Here is a 27,855-nt window from a genome sequence, read left to right on the forward strand (position 1 = left end):
ATGTCTTGATCCCTGTTGCAAAGTTAAGAGACGCATCCTTTCTGATATGTAAGAAAGCAGTGGGACCATGGGCAGAGATAGCTCCAGGCCACAATGGCTGGAGTCATTCATGAGAGGCAGCGCTGAGTTCTTCATTTAGCTCTCAGTTCAGGGACTGTGTAGTTACCCAGCCAGAGATGCCTTCAAAAGCTCATGGTAAATGAGAAATGGGATAGAGGAAAGCCAGTGAAAAACTGACAAGTGCTTCCAACAGGGAAACTCTGAATCCTGGCAGTGCACATCCTTAATCCTGGGCCTAAGAAATCTGCATTCAATAAAGAAGACACTTTCATGTGTATCTTTTTCTGAGCGTAGGACTTTTAATGCCATTTTCCACATTCCCTGTCAATGCTGGGTTGTTGTAGGCAGTTCTCACTGCATGGCACGGTTAACAGGGAGTTCTACTCTTTCCAAAGACCACACAGGATGTACTTTCTCTATTCCCAGCTTTTCCCCTCCATAAAGGAAATAAGAAGAAAAACATTTCTAAGCATTGCCATGAGCTGGCAAACGAAGAGAAACCTCTCATTCCTGAGCCTCAGCATTGTAAAGGAGTTAGACCAGGGCATCCATTTACCATAGTTTACAGGATCAGACTGGAATGTACAAAGAATAAATGCTTAACTATTCACCTCCAGCTCATATGTGAAACAACAGCTTTGGTTAAATGGAATCCCACAGTGGATGGGGCTTGGACCAACATGGTCTAGTGGAAGGTGGCCTGCCTATGGCTTCTGTACAGCCTACAGAATAAAGGTGAGGAAAAAGCCCCAGCAAATAGCACATCCAATGAGCACAACTCTTGGATTTAAAAGAAATAAACCAGGCTAAAGATTTATCAGTGCTTTCAGGGGGTAATTCATCACCTTATAATTAAGAAGGCTGAATTAGGGCCAAAAAATTCAAGCCTACAACTTAAGCAAGGCAATATACGACATGTCTGGCCTGTCTCTTGCAGTTAACTTGGGGAACAGAAGGGAATAGATGAGGAAACGACTGACAACCCTTCAAGAACGGTTCCATCCTTCCTTGCATTACAGTAACCAAGAATCAATGATTTCAAACCAAACCAAAACCCCCCAACAAAAGCAAGCACTTGATTTAGAAGAGACTCCTTTCCTTCCCTGGATGCTCCATCTTATTGTCAAGCAGCTGGGAGTAGGGAAAAGTGATTGACTGATTAAATAAATGATGAGTCTTATCTCCCAAAGAACTACACTGCACACAAAGGTGGCTTTTCTCCTATGAGTACAGCAAAACATTACTCAAAAGAGACCATCTTTGGAATAAGGTAGGAGGAAAAGAGGTGGAGGGTCATGACAACGTGCTCCCATCTTCAGAGCTCATCCCATGGTGCCTCTCTGAGCTTCCAGCAGTGACTCATCACAACAGCATCACCACACTGGCACCAACAGGCAGATAATGGTAACAGATACCGGGATATGGAACTGTCTGACACTGAACCTCAAATTCTCCCACCTACACCCCAAGAAATGCGAACTGCTCATTCACAAAAGATGCTACCTAGAGTATGCACACCACCGAGCCCAGTGGTTTACTCACAGTGTGACAAAGTGAAGCGCTCGGGCTCCCTAATGCATTAGCAAACCCAGCCCTAAGTGCTTTGTGTTCATTAATACATGATGACACCTACCTACACTTATGGAATTTGCCTGGGAGCATTCCAAACACGAGCCATTACACTCCAGTGCCATCTTTATCTTTGTAACTGCTGTTATCCCCCTATGACCATAAGGGAATTCCTAGCGGAGGTGTGTAAAACCATGCCCCAAACACTTCACTGAGCAAGACCTGAATTTACTGATGTGCATCAGATTCCCTTCGAGATGGATAAATAGGTAGAAGGGGGCATAAAGTCATGATCATTATGAACAGCAACGTTACTGATCCAGCCGTCCCAAATTCCAACTCATTCCTTCTTGGCTAAATGCTGTAACCACACAATTTAAACCAGAAATAGAGAAAATGTATTACTTTTCTCCTGGATCAACACTGTACAGTATAAAGTGAGGAAATGCCACCAGAAACAACCCCTTCTGTAGCATCGCCACTGAAAATTACATGATTGCTATAAATGAATATTTACTGCCAAAAAGATGGGATCCATTCTGGTTTAATTGAACTCATTTAATGACAGAACCCAAATGGAAGCCAATGTGCTTCCAATTCAGTGATTGTCCCAGTTTTCCGAGATTCTCAGGGACAAGCTTTGTGCTGGGAGTTAGCCTGGGAAGCAGAACAACTCTTGAACCAAGAGGGAGAGAAAGAACCATGCAGGACAACAGAACACCTTGCCAAAAGCCTAACAAGGGGAAAAAACCCACTTCATTTCTGCAGCAAGAACAAGGAAAACAAGTGATGGGACTTGAAAGTGGAATATAGGTTACTGGTGCAATGCCAGACCAGAACTGCACGGAACAGTTTCAAGGGAATGTTTTCCATGGCATTTAGGAAATGCAGAGATTTAGAGCCAGAAGCCAACTGCTGGAGCATCTCAGTGAAGAAAAGATCTAAAATCCATCTCCACTGAATTGCCTGAACTGGATGAGTGCTAAGGTCCCTTGCATTGGGCGAAGTGCCACAAGGAAGAACAAGAAACGACCCCTGCACTAAGGAGAGTGAAATCTCTCTTTAAACCTTTGCAATTCACTCATTTCCACATGCTTTTATAAACTGCATTTAAAAATAGTCTTCTCCTCACTCATGTCCCAGATTTAACAGTGATGTATTGAGGTCTCATTAAACCACCTTTATTACCTTCTGGAGCCATGGCACCTTCCCTTATCTAGTATCAGTTGCTGATCTCAGAACTCATCTGACCTGATACAGGAAGAAAGATTACTCCAGGGCCTTCCTAGGATATCATATAACCCCTGTGCCTTTACAAAACCCTTGCAGATTTGTATTCTTCCACAGAAAACTCCACCAGCATAAGCCATAAAGGATGATGGGCAGCAAGTGCCACCTGCCTGCCTTCTTGTTCACTTCTGCACTGGCCAAATTCAAGGATTCATCACGGTTTCCTATTGGTAATGTAGAGGTTCCTCATCACACCTCTGCTGGCAGCCTGGCTATAAACCACTAACACTTTGGGCAGCATGGCTGTCACCTCCATATCCTCAATCTAGATCCCAAAAGCGAGTGTTTAGAAGGGTGGGAAGTTTACTGAGCTCATACCGAGGTGCTGAGATGGTCAATAACAGAAGGTAAATGTAGTATTAAGTATCAATTTAGAGAAAATCCATATCCTGCAATATCCCTTGCCTCAAATATGGCTTTTCACCCCTAGAACTCATAAGTCTCCTCCAAAAAGTCAATATCATCAACTGCATTTTCCAAACTGGAGCAGAGAGAGAAAAAGACCTGTGCAAAGGTTACCCTGAGGCACAGAGGGACCAGGAGCTTCTAATATCCCCAACCTCCATAAATACACAACAGGAGTTGGGAAGGGAATATAAAACACAGGAGTCCTTGAGGACTATGCAGGCAGCTGGCTTCTTATCCAGCTGCTGTCACATCTGCCAATGTAGTATTGCATCTTGTCCAGCTTGGTTCCCAAAATCCACTTAACAGCTTGGAGCAAGCTGCTCTAGTGGAAGGTGGATGAGCTTTAAGGAACTGGATGAGCTTTAAGGTCCCTTCCAATCCAAACTATTCCATGATTGTATGATAAAAGTAGTAGCACACCACTACTGAAGGACTGAAGCTACGCAGGTGCCCAGAATAAACTGGCAAGCACAGAAACATTAGAAATAGAGGTTCTGCCCTACTTTACATTTACAGTAGAGGAGGACATTCAACCTCCATCCATTTCAAAGCCCTTTAGTTTATTTCTAGTTAAGAAAAAGCTCTGGAAACAAAGCACTTTTATACATTAATAATAAGCACTTCAAAATGGATTGGAGACAAAAAGGTAGGAGGGAGAGAGGGGAACCAGAGTTCATCTAACTGTGACTGCTTAAATGGCCCTTCCCCAAAGTACAAAACCATAGAATCCCAGCATGGTTTGGGTTGGAAAGGACCTTAAGCTCATCCAGTTCCAACGCCCTGCCATGGGCATGGACACCTTCCACTAAAGCAGCTTGCTCCAAGCCCCATCCAACCTGGCCTTGAACACTGCCAGGGATGGAGCATTTACCACTTCCCTGGGCACCCTGTGCCATGCATGAAGGCAAAGTTCAAGGGACAAACATGGGTCTGTTGAGTATTTTGAGCTCTCCCTAGTGTTCCTACTCCCAGTATTTGCTCACACTGTGGAATTCAGCTCAATAACAAAGCCCTGTCCCTAGCTGGCTCTCCACTGCCTGCCACTGGTTTGTAAATACTGACATTTTGTAGATCCTGCCTTCTGACAGGCCATAAGGCAGGGATTGAGAGAGGAAAGGTGATTCTCTCAGCACAGTAAACAGGGTTTTGTACCCATCTACAATGCATTCGGAGGAGCAGGAGGTCAAATCAACACCATAAGCACAAATCCAAGCCATCAGAAACACAGGGTCGGTGCATGGAGCCCTGCGCTTCCATCATTCCAAATCCCTGGGCAGCAGATCTGAGATGGGAATTTTCTTGTTTCTTGTCCTCTAAATCTCCCTTTTACAGCCACCTGCACTGTTCAATCTTTACACTGCTGGCACAGAGCTGTTTAAGAAGTGATGTGATAGTGGAGTGAGAGCAACTTTACGCATACATGTAGGAGCTGAACACTGAACAATGTAAAGCCAACCTGGACTTCCCTTTTGGTTTACAAAAAGAGCAGTTTCCAGTGGCATAAAACACAAACGTGGTGTACAACACACTCGTTTCCCCACCTCTTCTAAGCACATAATAATGTGCAGAATGTGTCTACTTGTAACATGTAATTTATACCCCAAACACCAGAACAAGAAGTGAGCTCTGCAGGAAGCGATAGTGAGAACCTTCATCCTCCAAGGATGTTTTCTTGCATCATTAGCTAAAACCAAGGCATCTTTTTTCCCCTAAAGATTAACATTTAAGGAAAAAGAACAGCCTGAGCCATGAGCCCGACAGCCTGGATGAGAACAAAGGAAGCACCAAGCCACAAGGGGTGAACCTTCCCTATAAATCAACAGTGGAACAGAACAGTAACAAATGAGGTATGCCAGCTACCTTGTGTTACAGGGGGAGACACTGCATTAGGGACTCCCAACCCTGAGACACACCATGAGGTTACAGCCAGCACAGAGCAGTGTCACACAGTGACTGACACCAGCCTGGCTCCAGGGGGATAAGGAACACCATGCGTTGAGGCTGGGGAAGGCTGATGCGAACAGACAGTGATCTCAGACACTGAGCACCAGTGTGAGCTGCTGGCCAGGGAGGAAGAGGAGAAAAGAGCTGCAGATGGGAAAAAACACAGTCCCAGCTGCAGAAAGTCAACATTAACATTGGGTGTTGAGGGGCTGAGTGGAGTGACCAGCACAGAAAACAGCCACAGACAAAACCACTGGTGAATCCTATGGTTTGGGTTGATTTTTTGCCTTGAACATAAAGTTTGGACCAAAATGTGATCATCGTATTATATGGGGTTTGATGATGCTTTTTGGAGAGTAAAACAGACTACTTACCTTTGTTCCCCTGTTTAAAATCAACATAAACAGGGAGTTTATTACCTGTGCACTTTCTGAGCACTGTATAACCAATAGCTAACCCAAAACCAGGTGGCCAAGCTCTGTCACAGAAGGCAATTTCCTCTCCAATTCAGGATGCTAAGGAGGTACTATAAGACCAACTGAATACACCAGACAAGTTCCAACCTCCGGGCACTCCTGAACTGCAACAAAGCAGGTCAAGCTTCTGTGAGGTAAGGTAACCCCCCAAAACCACCTCATCACGTTGCAATGTGTGGCTGGGTAATACATAACATCTGACCTTCCAATCCCAGCAACTGCCAGAGGGGGTTGGAAAAGTGGAACTGCAGGTACTTTACTCCCTCATTTAGAAAGAAAACACAGATATTCTATAATCCTATGATTCTATATGAAGGTAATCCAGTTGTCTGTGGCCCACTGCCATTTGCAGTGCCTTCTGTCAGCACGAGAACAGCACCTTTGTGGGTCTGTTTCTGCTCCCTCTGATGGTACATTAGCTTTCAGGCTGAGGTTTTATTTCTGTAGACTAAAGCAGCCTTTTGCTAAAACCTAATTCTTCCACAATGCTGCATGCTTCAAAGAGCATGTTTGTACATGCTTCGTGCTCATGAGCCTTGCTGAAAAAGAGGTTAGTGCAGACAAAATCCTTGTGACATTATGGACCTTTAATTGGTTACCAGACCTGCTTTGGGGCACGTATTAATAGGGCAGAAGCATTATGCATGTTCCTTCTCCCTCCTTGACAAACTGCCAGAGGAAGGGAAGTATTTTGGTCTTGAAAGTAGTGTGTATTTAGAAATCTGAAACTCAGGGCATGTAAATGAGTGTGCAACTGGAAGAGCACTGAAAATAACACAGACAGAAAACAGCACACAGCATCTCACCATAGCGCTGAGAGTCTCCTCCCAGTCTGGCCTCTCTCTGGGATGGATGCTCCTCTGAAGCTCTGGCACAAAGTCATCTTCTTCTGAGTGTACAGAGGACTTCATCATTCTGGAAAGGAGGACAGGGAGGTTAGATATAGGTGACAAGGTTTAGGTAATCTTACTAGTGCTAGTGCTTGGGTTTTGGTTTATATGACAATACAAATGCTTTTATAAACCCATACAGAGTTTCTCTTCATTTCTCATTATCCAAGCAGGATAAAGTGTCAGTCTGGTGGAGAGAAAGCTGCACTCCCTAACCAACCCCAATGGGTCATTCTGTTTAATCACTGCACAGGCTGCAAGCCTTGAAACACAGACACGTGCAGAGCAGTAATTTCCAGGCCATTCAAACCCAATTGCTTCTGTTGCCCAGGCAAGCAACACGAGAAGAAACACACAGTTGAGTCCTTAGTTGTCCGTTCATGTTTTGCTTAAATGGAGAGAGCAGCTTCCACAGATTCATAGAATGGTTTGGGTTGGAAAGGACCTTAAGATCATCCAGTTCCAGCCTCAGAAAAGCCCTGCATGACCATAGCATGAGTTAGAAGGTAGAGATGCGATGCCAGCTCCAATGGGCACCTTTGACATGTATGTGGCCAAAAGAATGTGATTTTGTGAACCTGAAAACTTCAGAGCAGTGGCTCCTTCGTTCCTCCTTCCTTGAGTACCAAGAGTGAGAAGATGTGGCCTCTTTCTCCACCACGTGAGGAGTTTGCCACTTATTTCACTGCTCTTACAAGCGCAAACCGGGTTGTGCCACTCCAAAACAAGAGAGAAACTGAAGACAAAGGGGGGAAAAAGTCCATAGCTCTTTAAATGGTTTTGAACAAGGCCCAGTGAGGCTTTCCTCAGCATTTCAGTGTTGGGGCTTGGTTTACTACAGCTGTAGACATAGATTCTGACCAAACCATCCCTCTGCAGCTCAGTCTAATGCTGTGGGACAGCATTCAGTCTAATTCCAGTGGGTGCTGGATGGGTAACATGGGCAACATCCAGCTTCCAACCCCTTGTTTAAGATGAGCAGCTCATCCCAATGAACACTTTCTCATTATATGAAAGTCCATGAGACTGAATTTACACCTTTATCAGCACTCTGGATTACAAACTCATTTACTACACAACTCCTCAGGCTTAGGGCAATTCCTCCTGGATTCCTTAGCAGAGATGTGGTTTCTTTTCAAGTAAGCCTTCTGAATGGTTGTATTACACACACTCTATCCTTAGCCTGGTTACAGGGACCATTACTCAGCTCCTCCTGGATGATGCTTCAAACCCCATGGTGGTATGAGCACAGAGGATAACGTGTTCTGTTGCAACATCACCTAGGGTTCTCAGGTCTGCCCTCACAGTGGACAAACACAGGTATCAGCAGACCTTTTAACAGACTCCCATCTATTTGCTCACATTTAATCTGATTATGTCTATAGAACTCCATGAGAAACTCCAACTCTCTGTGTGTCCAATTGCATATTGCAGTCAATTCTTAGGGCATTTCCCAGACTTACTTAGCACAATGTTCTACTACTGATGAAAATTAAACCCCCAGTCACAGGACCATAAAAAAGGTGGAATCCTGAAGATTTTCTAACACAATTAAAACCACTTGATAACCACCTCTGAACCCTTACTTATCTTTAATTGTAACTACATCATTCCATGCCATCTGAGACAAGAGACGGAGGAAGGCTCAAGATGATACAGGTTATATTAGTCCCTTATATACTAAGTCCAGTGGCTTTTTCCTCCCTATCCATGATGGAAAATGAACGCTGTGGATTGGCAGCAGTGAAATATGGGTCTGAGTAGGGTCCGAAAGGTGGAAGCTGCTCAAGATGCTCCCATTCTTCACACTGCTCCAACAGCCTTTACTTCAAGGATGACATAGACAAGGAAGCCAAACCTCAGGGTCTGCCATCCATCAGCAACAACACTTCTAAGCATTATTTCTCCATCCATCCCTCATCTTGTTTCTGCCATGGATTCTTTTCCACGAGAGGGGAGAAGATCCAGGGTCCCACTGGCACTTACAAACACAGACACCCATATTTTGTGCACATTAAAGACCCTGTTGCAGGGAGCAGGTATTTGTTTGTTCCATGGGAGTTGTAAATGATTGAAAATCCACTGGGAAATTTAACAGGAGCCATAAGAATAGAACCCCAGTTTCATTTAAAATGCCACTTCTTCAAGTGCTGAGCAGCTCTGAATGCCCTTCAAATGCAGGCTGACACCATTACATTAATAAAGGTTCTGACTGCATAGAGGCCATTAAGCAATCCCTGTTCAGCTGAATGAATCCTTCTTCATTGTAAATTGAGAAGCAAATGTACTGGAACAAATGTTTGCAGGACATTTCACACAAGGCCCAGCCCACATTCACACCCATTCTTTAAAGTTCTCTGGCAGGTCAAGATGACGAATTTCAACTCAGGGATGTACATTTGTCCATGAGCAAACTGTATCAAGAAGCATCTTTTTCCACGTGCTCAATTGGCTGGTCCCAAAAGTGGGTTTGTGGGAAGAGCTCCTTAAATCAAACAAGGAGGAGAATTATGGAATCACAGAGTGTTTTGGGTTGGAAAGGACCTTAAAGCTCATCCAGCTCCAACCCCTGCCACAGGCAGGGACCCCTTCCACTGGAGCAGCTTGCTCCAAGCCCCTGTGTCCAACCTGGCCTTGAACACTGCCAGGGATGGGGCAGCCATAGCTTCTCTGGGCACCCTGTGCCAGCGCCTCAGCACCCTCACAGGGAAGAACTTCCTTATCTCCATCCTGAACTTCCCCTCTTTCAGTTTGAACCCATCACCCTTGTCCTATCGCTACAGTCCCTGATGCAGAGCCCTTCTCCAGCATCCTTGTAGGAGAAAGCACAGGAGATCTTAAACCACTGTGAGATCCCTCCAAGAACCCTTGTTCTCCTCCTTGAGGCTCTTTGGCACATCCTGCATCCCACAGCAAACCACAAACCACAACTGCCATGGGCTTTGCTGGCACCTCAATGCTGGTGATACAGGGATGAACTGCTCTCCTTTGGAAGGACACGAGCCTGCTGACAAGTGCCTTGCAGAGATGGCTTCAAAGCATGAGGCATTTTGAATGCCAGGCTCCTCATAGCAGAGGGGGAACTGTCTGCTTGACAGAGCCTCCTTGGGGCCTGGCTATATAAGCTTTAAAAGAAATGCCAAGCCTGATCTTGAGGTTGTGCTCCCCCATGGGGACATGAGGCATTTCAGCCTTCCTTGCTGCTTCTCCCACAAATGGCTCTTGTTTCCGACCTCAATATGAGAGGTGGGAGATGATGAGAGCTGATTTAGTAGTGTATTTATTATCTAACACTGGTGATTTCTCAGCCAATGTAAAAGCTTTGCCCTCCAGAACCAACGATACAAGAGGATTCAGAGCACCACAGAAAGGGATGGTTTCTGCGCTATAAATGTTACCCAAAAAGCCACACTGTGCTGACACAAACTTATCCTGAAAGCCAAGGAGCTCCAAACAGCAGCTGATGTAAACTGGTGTTTATGCACTCAAGTAATGTGCACAAAAAGCCAAAATACTGCACTAAAAAGAACTATGGCTTGAGCTTTGCACTGCTTGCAAATATCAAGTGCAGGGACCTCTGCATCTACTTGGCTCACCTCCCTTGCTCCTAGCAACCATGTTTGTCTTCAATAAGCACTCTTCAGTTTGCCAGGCAGTGCTTAAGGAAGAGGAGAACAGCAGAGACAGGTTACTTTCGGCTTCAGGGTGTCACTATGGGTGAGCCACAGCACATACCAACACTTCAAGGCCCTTCGGTGTAACAGCATCCCTGTCTCTTCCATGGAATCAAGTAGTCTTGACAGGATTCAATCCCAAAGGTCTCAATCGCTGCATGGACAGGTAAAAGCCAACAGTGAATCGACAGAGAGGTACCTTGAAAGCTCAGCTTTAGTGGGGTTAAAAACCATCAAATCAGAATGGTTTCAAGTAAACCCTGTGCCCAGGAAATTAAAACTAATGCAGTGGAAAGGAAAAAAAGAGTTGTGCAATATGGGAAGCAGAGATAGCTCAGGAGCCCCAGGAAAAACGAAACAAAAGATGGGAATTGAAGGCTGACAGTGCTGACCTGAAAGAGGGTTTCATTTCCCATGCTTTAAATCAGCTTTGTCAACACCTTCCTGATTCCACTATGTCCATCTGTACTATATAAAGGTTTCTGTCTCAAGGATCATACAACGTGAAGACAGAAGAGACCAACAAGGTCAGCTTAAAGCCTCCATCATAAATAAACAAATGGGAAATGGATTGTACTTCATCCTCGACCACAACACAAAGACCTGGCATAACTAAATGGTTTACTGTGATTGATTCAACCAAGCTGAAAGCTCCAATTGCTGCTTCCGATGGAAGCTCAGGGTCGGGCAGCCAAAATGCAATTGTTTGGGAAGCCACTAAATGAGAATAATTAAGAGAGTAACAGTATATCCCAAGCAGATATACCCATCATCCAGCGCCATGGGCAGGGATGCCTCCCACTAGAGCAGCTTGCTCCAAGCCCCTGTGTCCAACCTGGCCTTGAGCACTGCCAGGGATGGGGCAGCCACAGCTTCTCTGGGCACCCTGCACCTCAGCACCCTCACAGGGAAGAAGGTGTAAAGTACCATCAAGGTGTCAAAGATGCACCCACTGAAGAGATGCTTTGCACATCCATCAAGGGGTAAGGAGGGAGGCAACAAATAGCAACTAATAGACCCACTTCCCTTTGTTCTGCTCCTCTGCCATAGTGCTGACAGCTTCTTTTACTACTTCCTATCTCACCTGATGGTGTCTCAAGTCAGTTACACCATCTCCCTAAGTAAAATAGAGGGATGTGGACTTCATGTTCTGGAAGGAATGGAACATGTACCTCCAGAGCTTTGTTAAACTGGGCTGCAACAATCCGCATCCAAGTTTTGCATAACTGGAATTCCTTTAAACTCTTTATGAAAAGAGTAAGTTTGTGGAATATTCAGCTTTGACAAGCTCTGAGACATGTTCTCAGCTATTAAAAAGCTTTATAATCACAGAATCCTCATGCATATATTACTGAACAAACCTGCTCTGTTATCTGGCAACACATAAAAGAACACTGTTTCAGTAGGTGCTTGGCATTTTCCTGTAGAAGAACAGAGTCACTAAAACAGTTCTTCAGGAATAGGTTTTTCCTATCACTTTAAGAAAAGGAATCAGGAAATCACTGAACAACCAGAATCACCGAGTCCTGCCTTGGATTTCTTTCATTTGATTCAGGAACAAATATGGAAGTATTAAAGGTATTTCCCTCCAGGGAGAAAGGGTACTAACCTCTCATTTACCATTAATAAACTGCTAAAAGCAGCTTTAAACTTACAAGATGGGAAAGGACTCTGCTCCTGCCTTCCTGCTGCACTGGGAAGCAATGCTCCTTTGCCACCTCCTTTGACTTGTTAAGATCACACCTTCTCCTAAACCAGCCTCATTCCTTCCTCTCTGCCCAGCAAAAGCAATCCTGGAGTCTTCAAATAGCCCAGTAACCCAGGGCAGTAATGAACCCCACCTGCTTACAGCTCGTCCAAACGTAGCAGAGATCAAAGTATACCCCAAATTGTAAAGAATGACCCACACCTACATCCAAGGACATTTATCTGATCTCTTGGCTTGCAGTTGAGTGCCAGGGCAAAGCCAAATGGAATCTTTCCTCATAGAAGCATACACTGGAAAACTGATGCTTTCAGCTATGCCCAAGGGCAATCAACTCATCAGTTACAATGAGCCTCGCATGCTGTTAAGTGACAACTGCTCCTAACATGAAACAGCACTGAGACCACAGGGACATCTTCCACTACTCCAGGTTGTTCCAAGCTCTGTGCAACCTGCCCTTGAGCACTAAACAGACAGAGAATAGAATAGCTACAGTTGTTCTGACTTCAAATCTAGGCTGAAAAGTGTGGTGCCCTCTTGCATCTTATTCACAACAGCACTCTTCCTACCTGTGCTATTATCACTCCATTTCGATGGCATCAAGAGCAAACAAGAGGCTGCTCCATCCTTTCCATCCTGCTCATCCTGAGGGATGAGATGAGGAAGCACAGGAAGATGTAGGGGTGACACGTGAAGCAGCACCTGAGAGCTGGATGCAGACCAGAAGATGAAGGTGCTATAGGGGTTGCATTGTCTCGCAGTGCTTCAGAGCACAATTCCATTCTTCCCTTGTGCCCAGCACTGCAAACAGAGCCCAAAACACCTTCACTTGGCCCTTTTACAGTAGTTCCTTAAGTATGTTTTCCAGTGAATAAACCTCAACATAGAGGAAAGAAATCACTGCTCTCCCTTGCCTTGAGGTCCCAAGGATGCAGCTGCATCCACTACTGTCCCCAGTCATTTTTACCTCCCTCTCCCACACTTTAGGGACAGAAGTGCACCATGTCTGCTGGCAATGGAAACCTAGCTGCTGCCAAAGGGGTGAATAGAGAAAGAACAATTAGCCAGACCAGTTTAAATTGCTTTTTCTGCTTGGAGGACAGGCTGAGAGATGATACATCCTAAAACAAACCCGTTAACTCTAAAGGCTACTCAAAGGAGCACAACACTGAACTACCATGTGAAACCTGGGATTATAAGGATTTCTGACAATAAGCACTATTGCCTAGGGCCCAGGGACCCCAATTATGCTGCACTTGGGTATGTCAGGAGACTATAAAACATCAAGGTAATGACCATCTGCATCAAAGCAGACAAGAGGTGAGCAAAGAGAATACCTCCATCCATTTCCCAAAGTAACTGACAGCTTGTCCTGTGTTTCAGAGGAAGACTGGGCCTGAAGCAGGAAATCACTTGGGTTTCACAGTTACTACCCACACACAGCTTCTATCCAAAGGCAGGTGAGCACCAAACTCCTTTATCAGGGCCTGGAGGGAAAACAATGAGACTCAGGGAAAAGAACTCAGGGAGAAAGCCATAAGTTATGTACAGAAAGACTGCCTAGGCCTGCTAAACCCAGGAGGACTGGGCTGCAGAGATCATCATCATTCAAGTGCTTGTGCAGCACAGCTTCAAGACAGCACTTTCATCCAGCAAGGAGGTTTCTGTAACAGTAAGAAGCAATGCAAAGGGCTCTGCTGGTGCCAAAAGGGCAGCTCCCCACTTCTCCCCATGGCAGCAGAGGTGCTTGCCCCTCTCTACAGACACAGGAGGATAAAGAAATACATGCCAAAAAGGACCGGCTTTCATTGGATCAGCAGCAAAGCCCCCACCACAGCAGCTCCTCTTGGCCTAATGGAGATGGCAGGGCTGGAAACGTCTCCTTCCAACACAACATAGAATCATGGAATCCCAGATGGGTTTGGGCTCAAAGGGGCCTTAAAGCTCATCCAGCTCCAACCCCTGACATGGGCAAGGACCTCTTCCACTGGAGCAGCTTGCTCCAAGCCCCATCCAACCTGGCCTTGAGCACTGCCAGGGATGGGGCATTTACTGCTTTAGTCCACCTGCCCTAGAAGGTTGGTCCATAAGAGGGGATGAGCAACATCTTCACTCTCCTCAGAGACCTTTTGACTTTGGCCACCTCCTGCCCTATGGAGCCTCCTGTGGGCTTTTGCTGATCCCATCCTCATGTGTACGTGTGTCCCTTCATACTGAGTGAAGAGGCTTTGGATATTTATCTTAGCTTTGCTAGGGCTAGAGCTGAGGAGCAGAGGTTGCTGCAATGCTTCATCATGCAACGTCACCCAAATCTGTTGGGAATGCCAGAGCTCAAGAAAAAGAATAGTTGTGTTGGTTGTTGTGATCTCTGATTATATGGGGGGGAAGCATCTGAAACGCAGACACTTGAAGGGGAAGAAAAAAAGGTGAAGATTCTGATTTGAAAAGCAAATTATGAGCAATAACATCTCAACATCACAACCTGCAGCTACAAACAGCATTTTTACCACTGATGAAACATCAGTCAGGAGTCATCCCCCTTTTAAAACAAACCTATTAATGAGGTTTAGGTAACCTCTTCAGTTTTACATCACCCAGGCCAAGAGAGTCCTTAAAACACCAACCCACTCCTAAAGGCAGAAGGAAAGGGGGGACAGAAAGAGGGGAGAAAAGCGAAATACATATTCATAGATGAGTCAGGATTGGGAAGCTACTCAACAAACAACAAAACAAAGACCCCTCTCATGCATTATAGAGGATGAAAAAGATGAAAGGTGTTTAACTGCAGGTGCCAAACGTGGGATGTTGCATGAAAGAGCAAAAACAAAGGAAGTTTTCTGCCCCTCGGTTATAAGGTAACACATCTGCATTCCCCGGTGTAAGGAAAATGAGTAATTCCTACATGTTAACGTTATCCCAGGAATAACATCCTACTGATCTGCTCCACAGGACAAATCCTGCCAATCCCCACTCACCCTGATCACAGAGAGGCACCGTGGCACCATCGGAGAGGAGTTCTGCTGTGCTGGAAGCCAGTGCAGTTGTATTACACGCAAGAGGGAAGCAGAAAGGGCCGTGGCAAACCCATTCGAGACTCCAGGAAGCGAGCACAGAAATGACTGTTGAGTTGGGCAATGACTCAGCACGAAGGAAAAAATACAGAAGGAAACTATAGCTGCAGATAGGACAGGCTTTTCCATAAGGAATGGCAGCTACCAGAGGGAAAATAAGTGAAACAAAGAGAAACGAGAAGAGTTCCCAGCCTGGAATTGTGCCTGGTCCCGCAAGCTCCACGCACAAAGTTGTTTCTCCTCATCAGCCATTCTCTATTCCCGTTTGCAGCACACCTGAGTAAGCAGAAGAGCAGGAAACTGAGCTCCTTTAACCCCTGCTTCACCACTGCTGCTGCCTGGGCAGGCTGGGAGCCTGCTTCTCAATGTGACAGGAAGCTAAAGCCAGGCCCCAAGCACAGGGAAGGCAGAAAATGAACCCAGCACAAGCCCAGGAAGCAAAGCAGGAGAGTTGCCCCCATCTCCTGGCCTGTAACGCAAATAAGAGCAGTCAGGACATGAAGGTGATGTGGTATTTGTGCACCTCCTCTGCTGTTCTCACCTCCCTGAAGCTCCTGCTTTACCTGCATAACTCTACGGGACATCTCTCCCATTGCTGTTGATGCTCAAGAGCCCTCCCTGAGACGGGAAGGTGCAATGTAATCTGTTAAACACAGCTAACACAGTCCGAGCAGATGGAGGATGAAAGCTGTGCAGCTTTCAGTGCTCACTCTCAACACATTCCGTCCTTTACAAACCTTTCTGCAGCAGCTTTTCAAGAACATTTAATCCTCTAAATCACCACTGACACATCAGTTGCCCTGCAGCCTGGCACCAGCTGCAGGGGAGGCAGCAAGGGTGCAGGTAGCTGCTGCTTGAGCCACGCAGTAAAGTGCTGTGACATTTAAGCAGATGCTGATGTGCTTTTCAAGGGGTAGAAGAGAGCAGTATCAGGTAACTGAAACTCCTTCCCATCACTCGTGAGAAATGCCATGTCTTATCACTTCCTTCTCCTCTGCCTTGAAAATCACTCCTGGCCTGCTTCCACCAGTATCGATGCTACGGGGTATCTCTGCAACCATTCTCCTTATGCAGAACAGAAGCTGAGAGGATGCCAACACCTCCTCTGGGCCATGGAATGTATCTGTGTTAACTGGGCTGGATAAAGCAGGGAACTATAAAGTCAGAGGGAAGGGGAGGAAAGGCCTCAACATCTGGCCAGAGCAGCAGGAGAGATAACAGTGCTTAAAATGACCTAAATGCTCTCCTTTGGAGCCATACCACCTAACACAAGGCACTGCCCATTCCCACCACTGAGAAATGAAACCCTGCAAGGAGTTGTGGCTTTATACCTAGCTTGGAACAACCTTGTCTAAGTGGAAGGTGCCCCTGCAATGGCTTTAAGGAACTAGATGAGCTTTATAGTCCCTTCCAAGCCAAACCACTCCATGACTCCATGTGTTTGTGTGGATGGATGGCTGGCAGTGAGGGACAAAGATGGATGCTAGGCTGCTGTGTCAAAGCAAGTTACTGGTAACCCCAGGAATTCATAGTGAGGGGAAGCACAGTATCTGCTTGCCAACATCCACCCTGCCTTAGGCAGAGCTCTTACAATCCAAGGGGAAGCCAACAGACAAGGACAATCCTGCTGGAAATTTCACACAGCCACTAAAGCCACCACCAATCCTGTTTCAAAACCAATGGGAATAAGATCAAATTTTGCCCTGAAGTCATCTTTATACTTATACTTTATATATACAGCTCTCTGTACATGTATTTATACACAGCCCTTCAAATTCAGTCAGGACGTTCCCATAAAATAGCTATTTTTGTTACCCTTGCCTAAAACTGGTGTAAATAATGCACAAGAAGACTTAGCCCTGGCTGAGTCAGTGAAGCCTGGAGTAAAACCCCAGAGTCCTGCCTGCCCTCCTTCCTTCCTAACTGCCTTCTCTGCATAAAACCTGAGCATGGACAACGCACTTTAACTCCATGCTGGTTGCACACTAACACGGAACAGTGATGCACATTGGGACCAAGTTACTGAGAAGAGAGACCTGGCAGCATTCTAACTCATGGGTACCACAGCATGTTAATAGGGGTTTCATTTTACTGTGTCTAAGGGGATATTTCATTCCAGTTCCTACTGCATCACATCAGAAGCTGGAGTATTTCACTGCAACCTTTAACTGCCCTGGCTCATGCTGTCAGTAATAAAATGCCCTCTTGGGAAAATCAATAGATAGACAAAGAAAGCCTTAATGAGTTGGTAAAGGACCTACCAGGGCAAGCACACCACTGATGGCATTAAAAAGGATTGCACATGCAATATGCTGACCTACAAGGGGAGGTGATGGGGAGATTTATTGACAGAACAAAGAAGAAAGCGTGGTTCCACTTCTGCAAGCAGTTGTCTCAAGCACCCAACGGGCAGTGTGGCAAATGAAAGTGTTCCTATTACATTGGCTCTTGTGCAGAAAGGCAGGGTAATGAAGTGACCAGGCTACTGGCCTTCCCAAAGGAATGAGATACTGGTGATAGCAGTGCACATTCATTTCAAGCTTTCCCCCCCACCTGATGTTTTTAGGACAGACACCTGCAAAAGAGACTTTTTAGTGCCTAAGGAATACCTCAGCAAACCCAGAAAGCTGTGAGAGAATAGGTTAAGAAGTAAAAAAGGTATGGACATAGTAAATTAGAGTAGAATTGTAAGATATAAAACAACTTCCAGGGACCAGAGCAGCCTGATGGCACTTCCAAATGATTCCTGTTGAGGTCTGGCCTTACACAACAGCCAAATGATATGTCCTGGAAAGCTACTCATCGTTCCTCACTCCTCACATCCCCTCCTCACCACTGTTAATGCTTGGAAAAGAGAGTTCATCTTGTCATCAGCACAAGGAAAACCCCAGAGCACCAAAACCCAGACTCGCCAGCACTGCATCTCCTTACCAAAAAGGAAAACCCATAGAGGAAGAGGGGAAAAGAACATTACCTTCTGGTGCTTTATGAGCCAAAATTAATCCAAAATCTTCTACAGAGGCACATCTTGGTTCAAAAAGAGGCCAGGTCCTAATTAAAAAGCCCACTGGGCATCAGCTGCTATTCAGCAACAGTTTTGCATCTCACTGGGTATCTGTTACCATATCTTATGTCCATGGATTGTTAGCTGTAATCGGAGAGGAGGTCTCATTTGCCAGGGGAGATCAACACCTTGTCCTCCCCTTGCTGCTGAGGAGCTGGAGCTCAGGAAGCATGGCGCAGACTCTGAAGTGAAAGCAGTCAGGGTAATTCAATGTGATATACACATTAACTGAAAACATACATACATGTGGCTGTTGCTTCCCTGGAGGAGACAAAGAGCAACTCCATGGGGCAAAGAGCATGACGGGAAGGCCTCTTCTAGTACGTGCAACTCCACCTTTACTCACTGCTACTGTGTATTTATGCAGCCCTGCACGGAGTAGGAGATGCTGCTATCGTGGAACGCAATTCTACATTCAGATGCCCTTCAGAAGGAAGACAGAATGTGTTAACATTTCTATATGCCCATGAAGGAAAAAACCCCTTTCTTGCTGTTTTTCAAGGAGCTGAGGAGCAATGGGGAGGTATTTTCATTGCTAGACCAATCACTAAGACCTCCATGAGCATAAACATCATTGGGACTGCCCATGACCTTCAGAATACACCATGCAAAGCTCACTGTTAGAATTCCTTGTCATTCCACTGCAAGACTCCCAGCATTTTGCATTCACAAAGCTCCAGTCACGGAGCCAAAGAGTGAAGAAACACTCTCAGCTTTCCCTACGGTGATGAGCCCATGGTGCAGAGGGAAGCTGCACAACATGGCCTGTCTTGCATTTAAAAACTCAACCTGGATTCAAATGAAAACCCCATAAATAATGAAAGTGCACCTGAAAAGGCACTGCTGAAAAGCAATCAGGAGGGGCTTCAGTGACTTCACTGCTGGGTTTGAAATGCTGGAGGGGTCAAGAGAGAGATGAAATGCCACTGTAGTAGCTCGGCATTTCATTCCAATGAGCCTGTCAGCCTCTGAGTGACTGTGCAGACTCAGGCAAGGGATTCCCATGAGAAAACAATGAACAGCAAACCCCACATTCTCTGGTATAAGATAGCACTAGGATAAAGTATTATCATCTAATGGAAGAGATGAATGCCTGGAAAAAGATGTAGTCCAGAATTAAATGGAGAAATCCTTTTGTGAACCCTGTTAGAATCACAGGAACGGTTTGGGTTGGAAGGGACCCTCAAAGCTCATCTTGTCCAACCCCCAGCAATGAGCAGGGACATCTTCAACTAGTCCAGGTTGCTCAGAACTGCATCCATGGCCTTGAATGTCTCCAGGGATGGCTGCATCAAAAGGAGCATGACCAGCAGGTTGAAGGAGGTGATCCTGCCCCTCTACTCTGCTCCCGTGAGACCTCACCTGAAGCATTGTGTGCAGTTCTGGTGTCCTCAACATTAAAAGGACATGGAACTGTTGGAACAAGTCCAGAGGAGGCCACGAGGATGATCAGGGGACTGGAGCACCTCCCGTATGAAGATAGGCTGAGAAAGTTGGGGCTGTTCAGCCTGGAGAAGAGAAGGCTGCATGGAGACCTCATAGCAGCCTTCCAGTATCTGAAGGGGGCCTATAGGGATGCTGGGGATGGACGATGCATTAGGGACTGTAGTGATAGGACAAGGGGTAATCGGTTCAAACTTAAACAGGGGAAGTTTAGACTGGATATAAGGAGGAAATTCTTTCTTGCTAGGGTGGTGAGGCACTGGAATGGGTTGCCCAGGGAGGTTGTGAATGCTCCATCCCTGGCAGTGTTCAAGGCCAGGTTGGACGAGGCCTTGGGTGAGATGGTTTAGTGTGAGGTGTCCCTGCCCATGGCAGGGGGGTTGGAAGTGGATGATCTTAAGGTCCTGTCCAACCCTAACTGTTTTATGATTCTATACAACCACCACCTCTCTGGGCAGCCCGTGCCAGTGTTTACCACCCTCATTGTACAGAAGTTCTTCCTCATGTCCAGGAGGAAGCAATGTTACTGTGACCCCTCTGAATGAAGTGTGCTGCTCACTCTGCTCAAGCACAGGGCTGTGAGTCAGCACCAGACCTTTCCCCATACAGAGAAGTGCGTCAGCCACCTCTGAGCCCGTCACAGCCCCAAGCACAGGCAGAGGAAACATCACCTCGCCAGGCAGGGCAAGATCAACCCCCAAGAAAGGGATCCACCCTATTTCCACTAACAAACTTACTTTCTATTCCCTGAAGAGAGAAGAGGAAAGAAAAGCTACAATGCACACAACTGTGTTATTGCCTTCTTCATCTACTGAAGCACAGTGTGTGTATACTATCGAGTATGCACATAATTGTAATACCATTAGTGTCTCCCAAAAGTACTGCTTGCTCCTAACAGCTGCATGACAGATTTCAGACAGGCCTTCTCTTTCCCACAACCTCACCCCTTCCTTGGGCTCACGTTTGCTCAGATCTGCCACCAAAGCAGCTGTGAAGATAGGGAAATAGCAAACCCATCGTAATTCAACTTCCCATATCACACGTACAGTCCCTTTCTAATTTCATCTCTGATGGATGTCTGCCTGTGCTGCTTGCCAGGAGAATAAATGTATTAACCCCACTCTACAGAGACTGAGTACAAAAGGAAGCATGTAACTGAAAAGAAACTGGAATTCCCTGTTGTTGTTTGCTGTCATAATCATTTACAAGTATGAAAACAGCCAAAGAAAACCCCATAAAATCGCTCAGCTTTAACCTTCTTCCTGTTAGCAATGTTCACTTGATGAAATTCAACATCACAGCTACGTTGTGTTAGCACCCAAACGCATCAAGTATTTTCAACAACTTCACTCCTCATCGAAGGGGCAAAAAGGACTGAAGAAGAAGGAGTTTTTAGCCCCAGGAAGCACAGAACCATAGACTGGAAGAGACCTCCAAAGGTCACCTATTCACCCCCCTGTACTTTGATAGGGCTCCACACCAGGTGCCAGATTTAAGGGCACAGGGAATGCTCCTCCCTGTACAGTGAGCAGTCAAGAAGGTCCAAGCAATTCCAGCCCTGCTCTTTCTGGCTGTTGCCTGTGTAAATGCAGTCGGGTACATTCCCATTGTGAACTGAGTGCATGGGGGCTCACCTGAAAATGAGTCAGAGGGTTTGTAATGTGCTCTGACATTTCCTCACTGAAAAAGAGGGAAATAAGGCAAAACATAATCAAGAAACCAACGTTAATATTTGTGGATGGGGAAATCTTTAGCTTCACCAAGTCCTGTGGCTCTTCTCTTGCCATATCAGTACTTCTGACCTACCTGGCTGAGTAACCAAATAACTGGTTCTCAGGGGGCTAAAGCCCTCTCCTCCAGTCTATAAGCAGCAAAGGCTTCACTGCTTGTGCACCAGTGGCTCTGAAGCCCCCCAGATCCTACAGCTCTTGTTAGGGGGACAGTTCCAACAGCAGCAAAGCATCTTCAGTGTGCCAAAAGAGCAGAGCTATGAATAAAAGGAGCTTCAGCTCATGTGTGTGAATGGTGAGATTTTAAGGTATCTAGAGTCTGTATTTTTCAATGAGCAAAGAGGTAATCCTGAGCTTAAAGAGCAATAAAAGGGATTGGGAAAGGGCAGCATAAACAGGCCCAAAACAGAGCAGAACATTGTATTTGAGGTCTGTCTGCATCTGGAATTATTTGGGAGCAGCTGTTCCTGAGAAGTTCCATGTGTGGTCAAGCTCTCAAAACGAAGAATGCATTCAAACACAGAGACACTGGCTGGAGAAAAGGCTTTTGTGTGATTCGTGTCTCCAGTGGCTGTTCATGTACATTGAAGAGTGGAGAAAAAAGAGGCATTATTCTGACGAGTCCCAGCTCCATGCACAAGGCAGAAGGGAACATCTCCACCATCTCCATCAAGAACTGGACTGGGGGAAATGACTTATGCACCTTACCCAGAAGGGGCTGTGAGCTATGGAGGTGTAGAGACTACAACATCTGTACTGCAGCTGTTAACACCTCACCAGTACTGAAGTGCTGGGTAAAGCCCAGCACAGGAGCACACCACTGCTTCAGAATCATACTCAGTTGTGTTCTGTTTGCTTTCACAATAAAACTATGCAGAGTCCTCTCTCGGCTTGGTTTTAAGACCCAGCTCCTAGTTTTGCATGCATAACCAATGATAGATGCTTTTAGAAGCAGAGGGAAATATGACTAAGGGGTCAAACTGCATTCCCACTTGAAACAACTAGGGAAAGGAGGGGTTGTTTGGCTTTTCTTTCCAATAATGAACCCCTCAGCATCTCTGCTCTGCTCCTGAAGTCCCTCCTGCTCCAAGGCTGCACATTGAAGCTTTGCTGCTCCATCATCCCAGCAACCAACTGCACATCTTCCATATAGAACACCTCCTGGCTTTTCCCCCCATACAAGAGCAGCAGAGCTCTGACACTTTCACACCTCCCCAGGGGATTGAAGTATTAGATATAGAAGTGATCAGATTGTCAACCTCATTACATTGCTCCTGCAAAAAAGTGATGATGGACTGTGGCAGCACCAAACACATTAGGCTGGAGACAAAAAAAACCCAACATGGATTTGGCCAGCCTTCTGGGCCTCAAGTTTGAGGCTTTCTGCAACCACAAATGGTTGGATTTCAGAACAAGCATCTTCTCAAAATGCTGTTTCACTGCCCTCATTTCCCTCCCTCACTAACAGATGAGAATCTAAGTACTTTCATGTGTGCCCATGAGCAGCTCCCTTGGTAGCATAAGGGAAGTCCTCTGTTCCAAGGGAAGCTGTCAGCACTGTGCTGCAGCTGAAACCATGCAAAATTGAGACATCCTTGTAATTTCCTCCTCTTACTTGTTGCAACCCATGTCCTGGCTCGGGGTAGGAACATACACCCCCTTCTTTGCAGTGTACCAAGTGAGATGCTTGGTGTGCAACACAGGGTATCTAAGTTCCAAACACACCAAGTGTTTCAAGACACATAAGGTTAAAACTCATTCCCAGTCCAAGTGTGTTTGATGCCAGACAAAGTCCCAGCCTTACTCTGGTATCACTGATGGAAAACATGGAAATAGTGTGTCACAGCCCCTCTTCCCATCATTCTGAATTAGGAGAAACCATCAAAAAGAGGTGGTAAAGAGTTGAATGCTCTTTTTATTTGCCTTTTGGCTCTTGCTCTAGGGGTATATAGTGGTTTGCTTCCCAGAATTTCTCTCCTAGCACATCTCTATTTAAAGAACAAGGAAGTTTTCACACAAATAGTTATTCTAATATGATTTTACATAATCCTTAAGGAAGCACAACATGCCTTGGTCCTCACACTTCCCCAGTATAATTCATCACAGTTTGAGACTGAACGAGCTGCAGAGAGATATAGACTATGGCACAAATCACATTTATCTAATAGAGAGATTCTATTGTAACTGTATTAGATCATCAGCAAGAGAAAACACACAGAGAACAAGAGACTGGAAAGGCTTGGAAACTTGGTGTTTCAATAGTGCTGCTATCAGGAAAGGTGCTGTATAGCACAGAATGAACACACACTGCTAGAGTTGACCCATGTGTCACATTGGGTTTACAACAGTGCACTGCAGTCACTGACTTGGACCATGTGGAGAGTCATTACACCAGACCTGCCCCCTTCTAAGAGGGGTTAAATCCCATCAGGACCCCACACTGCATTGAATTCATGTGCTGAGAGGACACAAACCACTGCCACTGCCTGTGTAACAGCTCCACGGCCACAAAGCTGTCATCCTCTTTCAACAAGAGCCATAGGATGCTTGTGATCACCCAGCTAAAACTGCCCCCAGCTTGAACTGTCTGAATTAAAAAACAAAGAGCTGTGATAAAGTTCTAGTCCTTAACATCATGAGAAGTGTCAAAAAGTGTTACAAGGCCTTCCCCAAATTGGATTAACCAGAGATTTCACTCCTCCAAGGTGCAGCTTGGAAACGAACCTAGAGTAACTGTAAATATGCAAGTCAACAAGCAGTAATGCACTGTCATCTCCTGGATGCTTCAGGAGTTCATTCAGCCGTGGCATTGCACTGAAAGGCTGGGCAACCCTTTAGAAACTAAAGCAGAGGCCATGAGGATGATCTAACACAGATGACCCAACACATCCACGCTGTTCCTGGTGTAGGAGGCTGAACAGAGAGGATCACACTGGGCTCTACCACCTCCTCTTGGAACAGAGCGTGGTCTTTGCCACTACAAAGCACCCTGGTTGCCATCAGCTTTGAAACAAAACTGGGACTTAGTAGGTATGCAATAAATATTGCACTTCTGCTGTTGTACCCACAGGAAGAAAACCAGATTAGATTAGGGATTGCATAAGAAAAAGCAACTGACTGAAAAACAGGTATTGCATCACCCCGGGTGGCTGCAGGGGTGCTGGGATAACACATTTCACACTCAGTTTCAGAAGGAATGAACCCAGGATGTAGGAGAAGCCAGAATGTAAGTGGTGCTTCAAAGCAAGGGGGTACCAGTTCAAATCCCTCCTGTCATTCCCACTGTAAATCCCACTCTGGTCTCCAGCACAAAGAACAGGCTTGAGCATGAAATACACACCTTTGCTTTCTGGATATTCACCTCAAATATGTTTGCAGGCTCCAAGCATCTCTAGACTGAGAGTATGATGTTAAAACCCCTCTATAATCCCATCAAAGTCTTGCTTTGACAAAACAATGCAAGTTTTTGTGTCTATGCTAAACAGGAGGACACTGTGGGGACACGAGGAGAGGTCTCCCTTCAGGTACTCAACTGTCATAAGCTAATAGGGAGCTCTGTCATGCTCTGGACTGTCTGCACAAGCAGTGCAACCACTGCCAGACCTGGAACGGGCTGCAGACTCCACCTGAGATACCAGAGCTGTTTGGAAGAGAACCGCAGAGGTTGTAGCACAGCACTGCTAAACTGCAGCTGGCTTCAGCCACAGCGCTGGTGGTATTGGTCTTCCCACTGCCAGCTCCTCACAAAGGTCATTTTCCACGTTCCCAAGGGAATTCACACCAAACTCCCATGGTGTTCCTACTCACAAAATCCTCTATGGCGTGTGTGTGTCCATACACACGGGTGCTGATACGTCAAGAAAGAAGGAATAGGCAGCCAAATCCAGGGGAATGTTGCAGTGTTGGAGCTTCTCTCCTCCAGTTTCTGGCAGTGGGAGCTGTAGGAGGTGGGATTAGCATAAATTATCAGGACTTTGTTATCATCTCTTACCCAGTGAAACAGGAACCTGCATCTCCAGCTGCCTGCAGCTACGTTCACAAATAACCTGGAGTCTGGGAGAAGCAGCCTGGATGTATAACACAGGTAGGGGTAACAGCAAGTTTTCAATCACACTGCTTCCCAAAGTCCCTCTTTTGCTTCTTTATGCACCCTCAACCCTGAAGCAGAAAACCCCAAGTGAACTGCAGCAGCACTGGGCTTAGTTCCCATCAGTGCAAACCCAAGCCCAGGGTGAAGGGGATGATTCGCTATGAGGATAATCAGCACTGCTTCATTCCACAAGAATTCCAACCCCACCATAACCTGGCCCTGCAGCCCCACTGCTCCTAAATCCCCATCAGGTCGGTTATCCATCAGGAAAGGAAGCCCACTAAGCACAGAGCTGTTTGCACACAACCAAAGTGCTCTGCTCTGCTACAGACAGGATACAGGATGGTTTTGCTTTCTAAATGCATGTTTCAGTCATGCCCACAATCACATTCTACACACTTCACCATAAAATGCCTCAAGGACTAGTGTTACATGAAGAATGGGATGCATGATTATACTTGGTGTGCTTTCTGCATGCTACCCTAACCTACATATGCAATCTGATTGAAGGAGGCAATTAACCTTTCTCCATTCAAATAACTCAACCACTCAAAAGACAGTCATACACATATGCTCCAAAACACACTGAGAATTAAACTGAAGGTGTATTTGCTACACGGAATGACAGGTCTGCCTGGTTAAGTCATGCTCCTCATCTCCATCAGTGACACCATCCCCTTCCTCAGAGATACGGTATTGCTTTAATACTCCCTCTCGGAGAGCACAGGGTTAAGAAGGCAAGGCAGGAGCAGCTCCCAAGGGGGGTTCTCAGCGGGTGATGCATGGCTAGCACTGACCTTTCCGATCCCTCAGCATCGCTTCCAGCTCCTCCTGTCCCCGTCCCTGCTGCTGCCGGAGACCCAGTGGGGAAGGCGGCGGCAGCGGCAGCAGCTCCGGTCCCTCCCTCCATGTTGCGTGTGTGCACTCACTCACACTCACACTCTGGCTCTGCAGGAACAGGAGGCACAGAGAGGAGGAAGGGATGATGCTGTCCCCCCCTAACCCCGGCACAAAGGCACCCGGTAATGACACCATACAGGAGCTGCTCAAGCATCAGCTGTGCCCCGACCCTCTGAAACACGGGATTTAACCACCCTCCTCCCCCCTAATGTCTATAGGAAAAGCACAGACCAGGTCGCAATTCTGAGTTCCCATTCTGCCTTCTCTTGCTCGCACTGATTCATGTTTTCCCGAGGCTGTTCCAGGCATTTCAGTGTAACCCTTTCCCAGCTGGAGGAGGAGAGGCAGCGAAAGGGATTTCTCTGTTCTTACCTGCTCTCAGCAGGGTTTTACCCCATGCAAAACTTCAGCAACTCTGACTGTGAGCAGTAAGAGTCCTGGAAGCAGGAGTCTAAGCCTGCTTCTGCTGAGGGCACGACCTTGGATGAGCTGTTCTGCTTCCTCCAGTTTGAAAACAGGGTGACAGTGATGGGGATCCCAGGGGCTCCCCATGACCTGGCTTCAGTGGGTGCTGGGCTGCACCCATAAAGCGTGAGCAGGAGGTGCAAAGAGGGCATTCTCCCCTAGTTGTCACTGGCTGGGTCAATGTTGCTTGTACAGCAGAGACAATAACCTGATGCAGGAGGACAGAGCCATGCCAGCCCTTCCTTGAGCCAGTTACAGTGGAAGATGCAAGCTTGGCAAAGCCTGAGCAAAGTCAAACAGGTTAGACCTGTTCTGTGCCTAGAAAGCCTAATTATTCTTCCTAAACCCTTTTCTCCCAATGCCAATTTCTCTTTGCTTCACTAAAACAGACCCATCTGAGTGGGACAAGCTAAAGAGAGAACTGAAGAGGAAACAACATGCCCATTTAGGAAATAACCACCCTGACTTTGCCTTGGTAAACACTGTAGAGCTCCAGGAGCTGTCACAACCCTCTTCCTTCCCCTCCTGGTGGCAGAGACCCAAGTACAGTGGATGGATTTATCCCAGGGACTGCATCCCTCACCTTGTGGTTTGCCCTCTCTGAGGACAGGTAATGCAGCTGCAGTCAGGTTGTTCTTGAGCAGTGCTCTGGATTCCATGGCTGAACAGTAACAAGTGTTTTGTTTCCTAGCTAACCATCATTGCCTAGTTAAGAAACACCCAGCAAGTGTCACAGTTTAAACACTGCGCTTTTAAGGCAGCTCTTCAAAGAGCAGGCTCAAAACCATGCTAAGAATTGATGTGAACTAAGAGCTTCGCTGCATGGGAGCTGGAGGACTTCTGCTGGAGGCAAGTTTTGATAGCAAATGATCAGTTCTCTAACACAGACAAGTTCAGCTGCACTTTATCCTTACTTAGGGCTTGAATTACCACAACAGCAGCAAAACCAACCTGGAATCGACGCAGATTGGAGGTGGTTTGGTGGTTGTGATGGAGAGGACAGAGCAGAGCGTGTCCCTGACTGCAAGCTCCAATTTGCTGCTGAATTAGCAGTGGTTGGACAACTTCAATCTCTG

General features: G+C 46.3%; 2 protein-coding genes across 7 annotated transcripts in view; both read right to left on the reverse strand.

Moving 5' to 3' along the window:
* Nucleotides 1-27,855, reverse strand: part of ARHGAP32 (Rho GTPase activating protein 32) — a 136,679-nt gene that overhangs the window by 92,402 nt on the left and 16,422 nt on the right. For 2 of the 6 annotated variants that reach the window (XM_061368587.1, XM_061368588.1), the window contains exons 1-2: nt 26,212-26,236; nt 6,554-6,662 (exon numbers count right to left, since the gene is read on the reverse strand). In XM_061368587.1, coding sequence (XP_061224571.1) covers nt 6,554-6,661 — 108 coding nt within the window. In that variant the 5' untranslated portion in view covers nt 6,662; nt 26,212-26,236. Of the gene's footprint in view, nt 1-6,553; nt 6,663-26,211; nt 26,326-27,855 lie in introns of those variants that run through there. The other 4 variants (XM_061368591.1, XM_061368590.1, XM_061368586.1 and 1 more) reach the window with 3 other exon arrangements.
* Nucleotides 15,594-27,855, reverse strand: part of ZBTB44 (zinc finger and BTB domain containing 44) — a 398,215-nt gene continuing 385,953 nt past the window's right edge. Inside the window, exon 6 of the transcript XR_009727733.1 lies at nt 15,594-15,615. The gene's annotated coding sequence lies outside the window, so the exon portion shown is untranslated. The remainder of the gene's footprint in view (nt 15,616-27,855) is intronic.

The sequence above is a fragment of the Neopsephotus bourkii genome, unplaced genomic scaffold (genome assembly GCF_033783945.1).
Source record: "Neopsephotus bourkii isolate Nb327-2 ecotype Australia unplaced genomic scaffold, CSIRO-AGI_Nbou_v1 NB_1433, whole genome shotgun sequence".
Taxonomy (NCBI): domain Eukaryota; kingdom Metazoa; phylum Chordata; class Aves; order Psittaciformes; family Psittacidae; genus Neopsephotus; species Neopsephotus bourkii.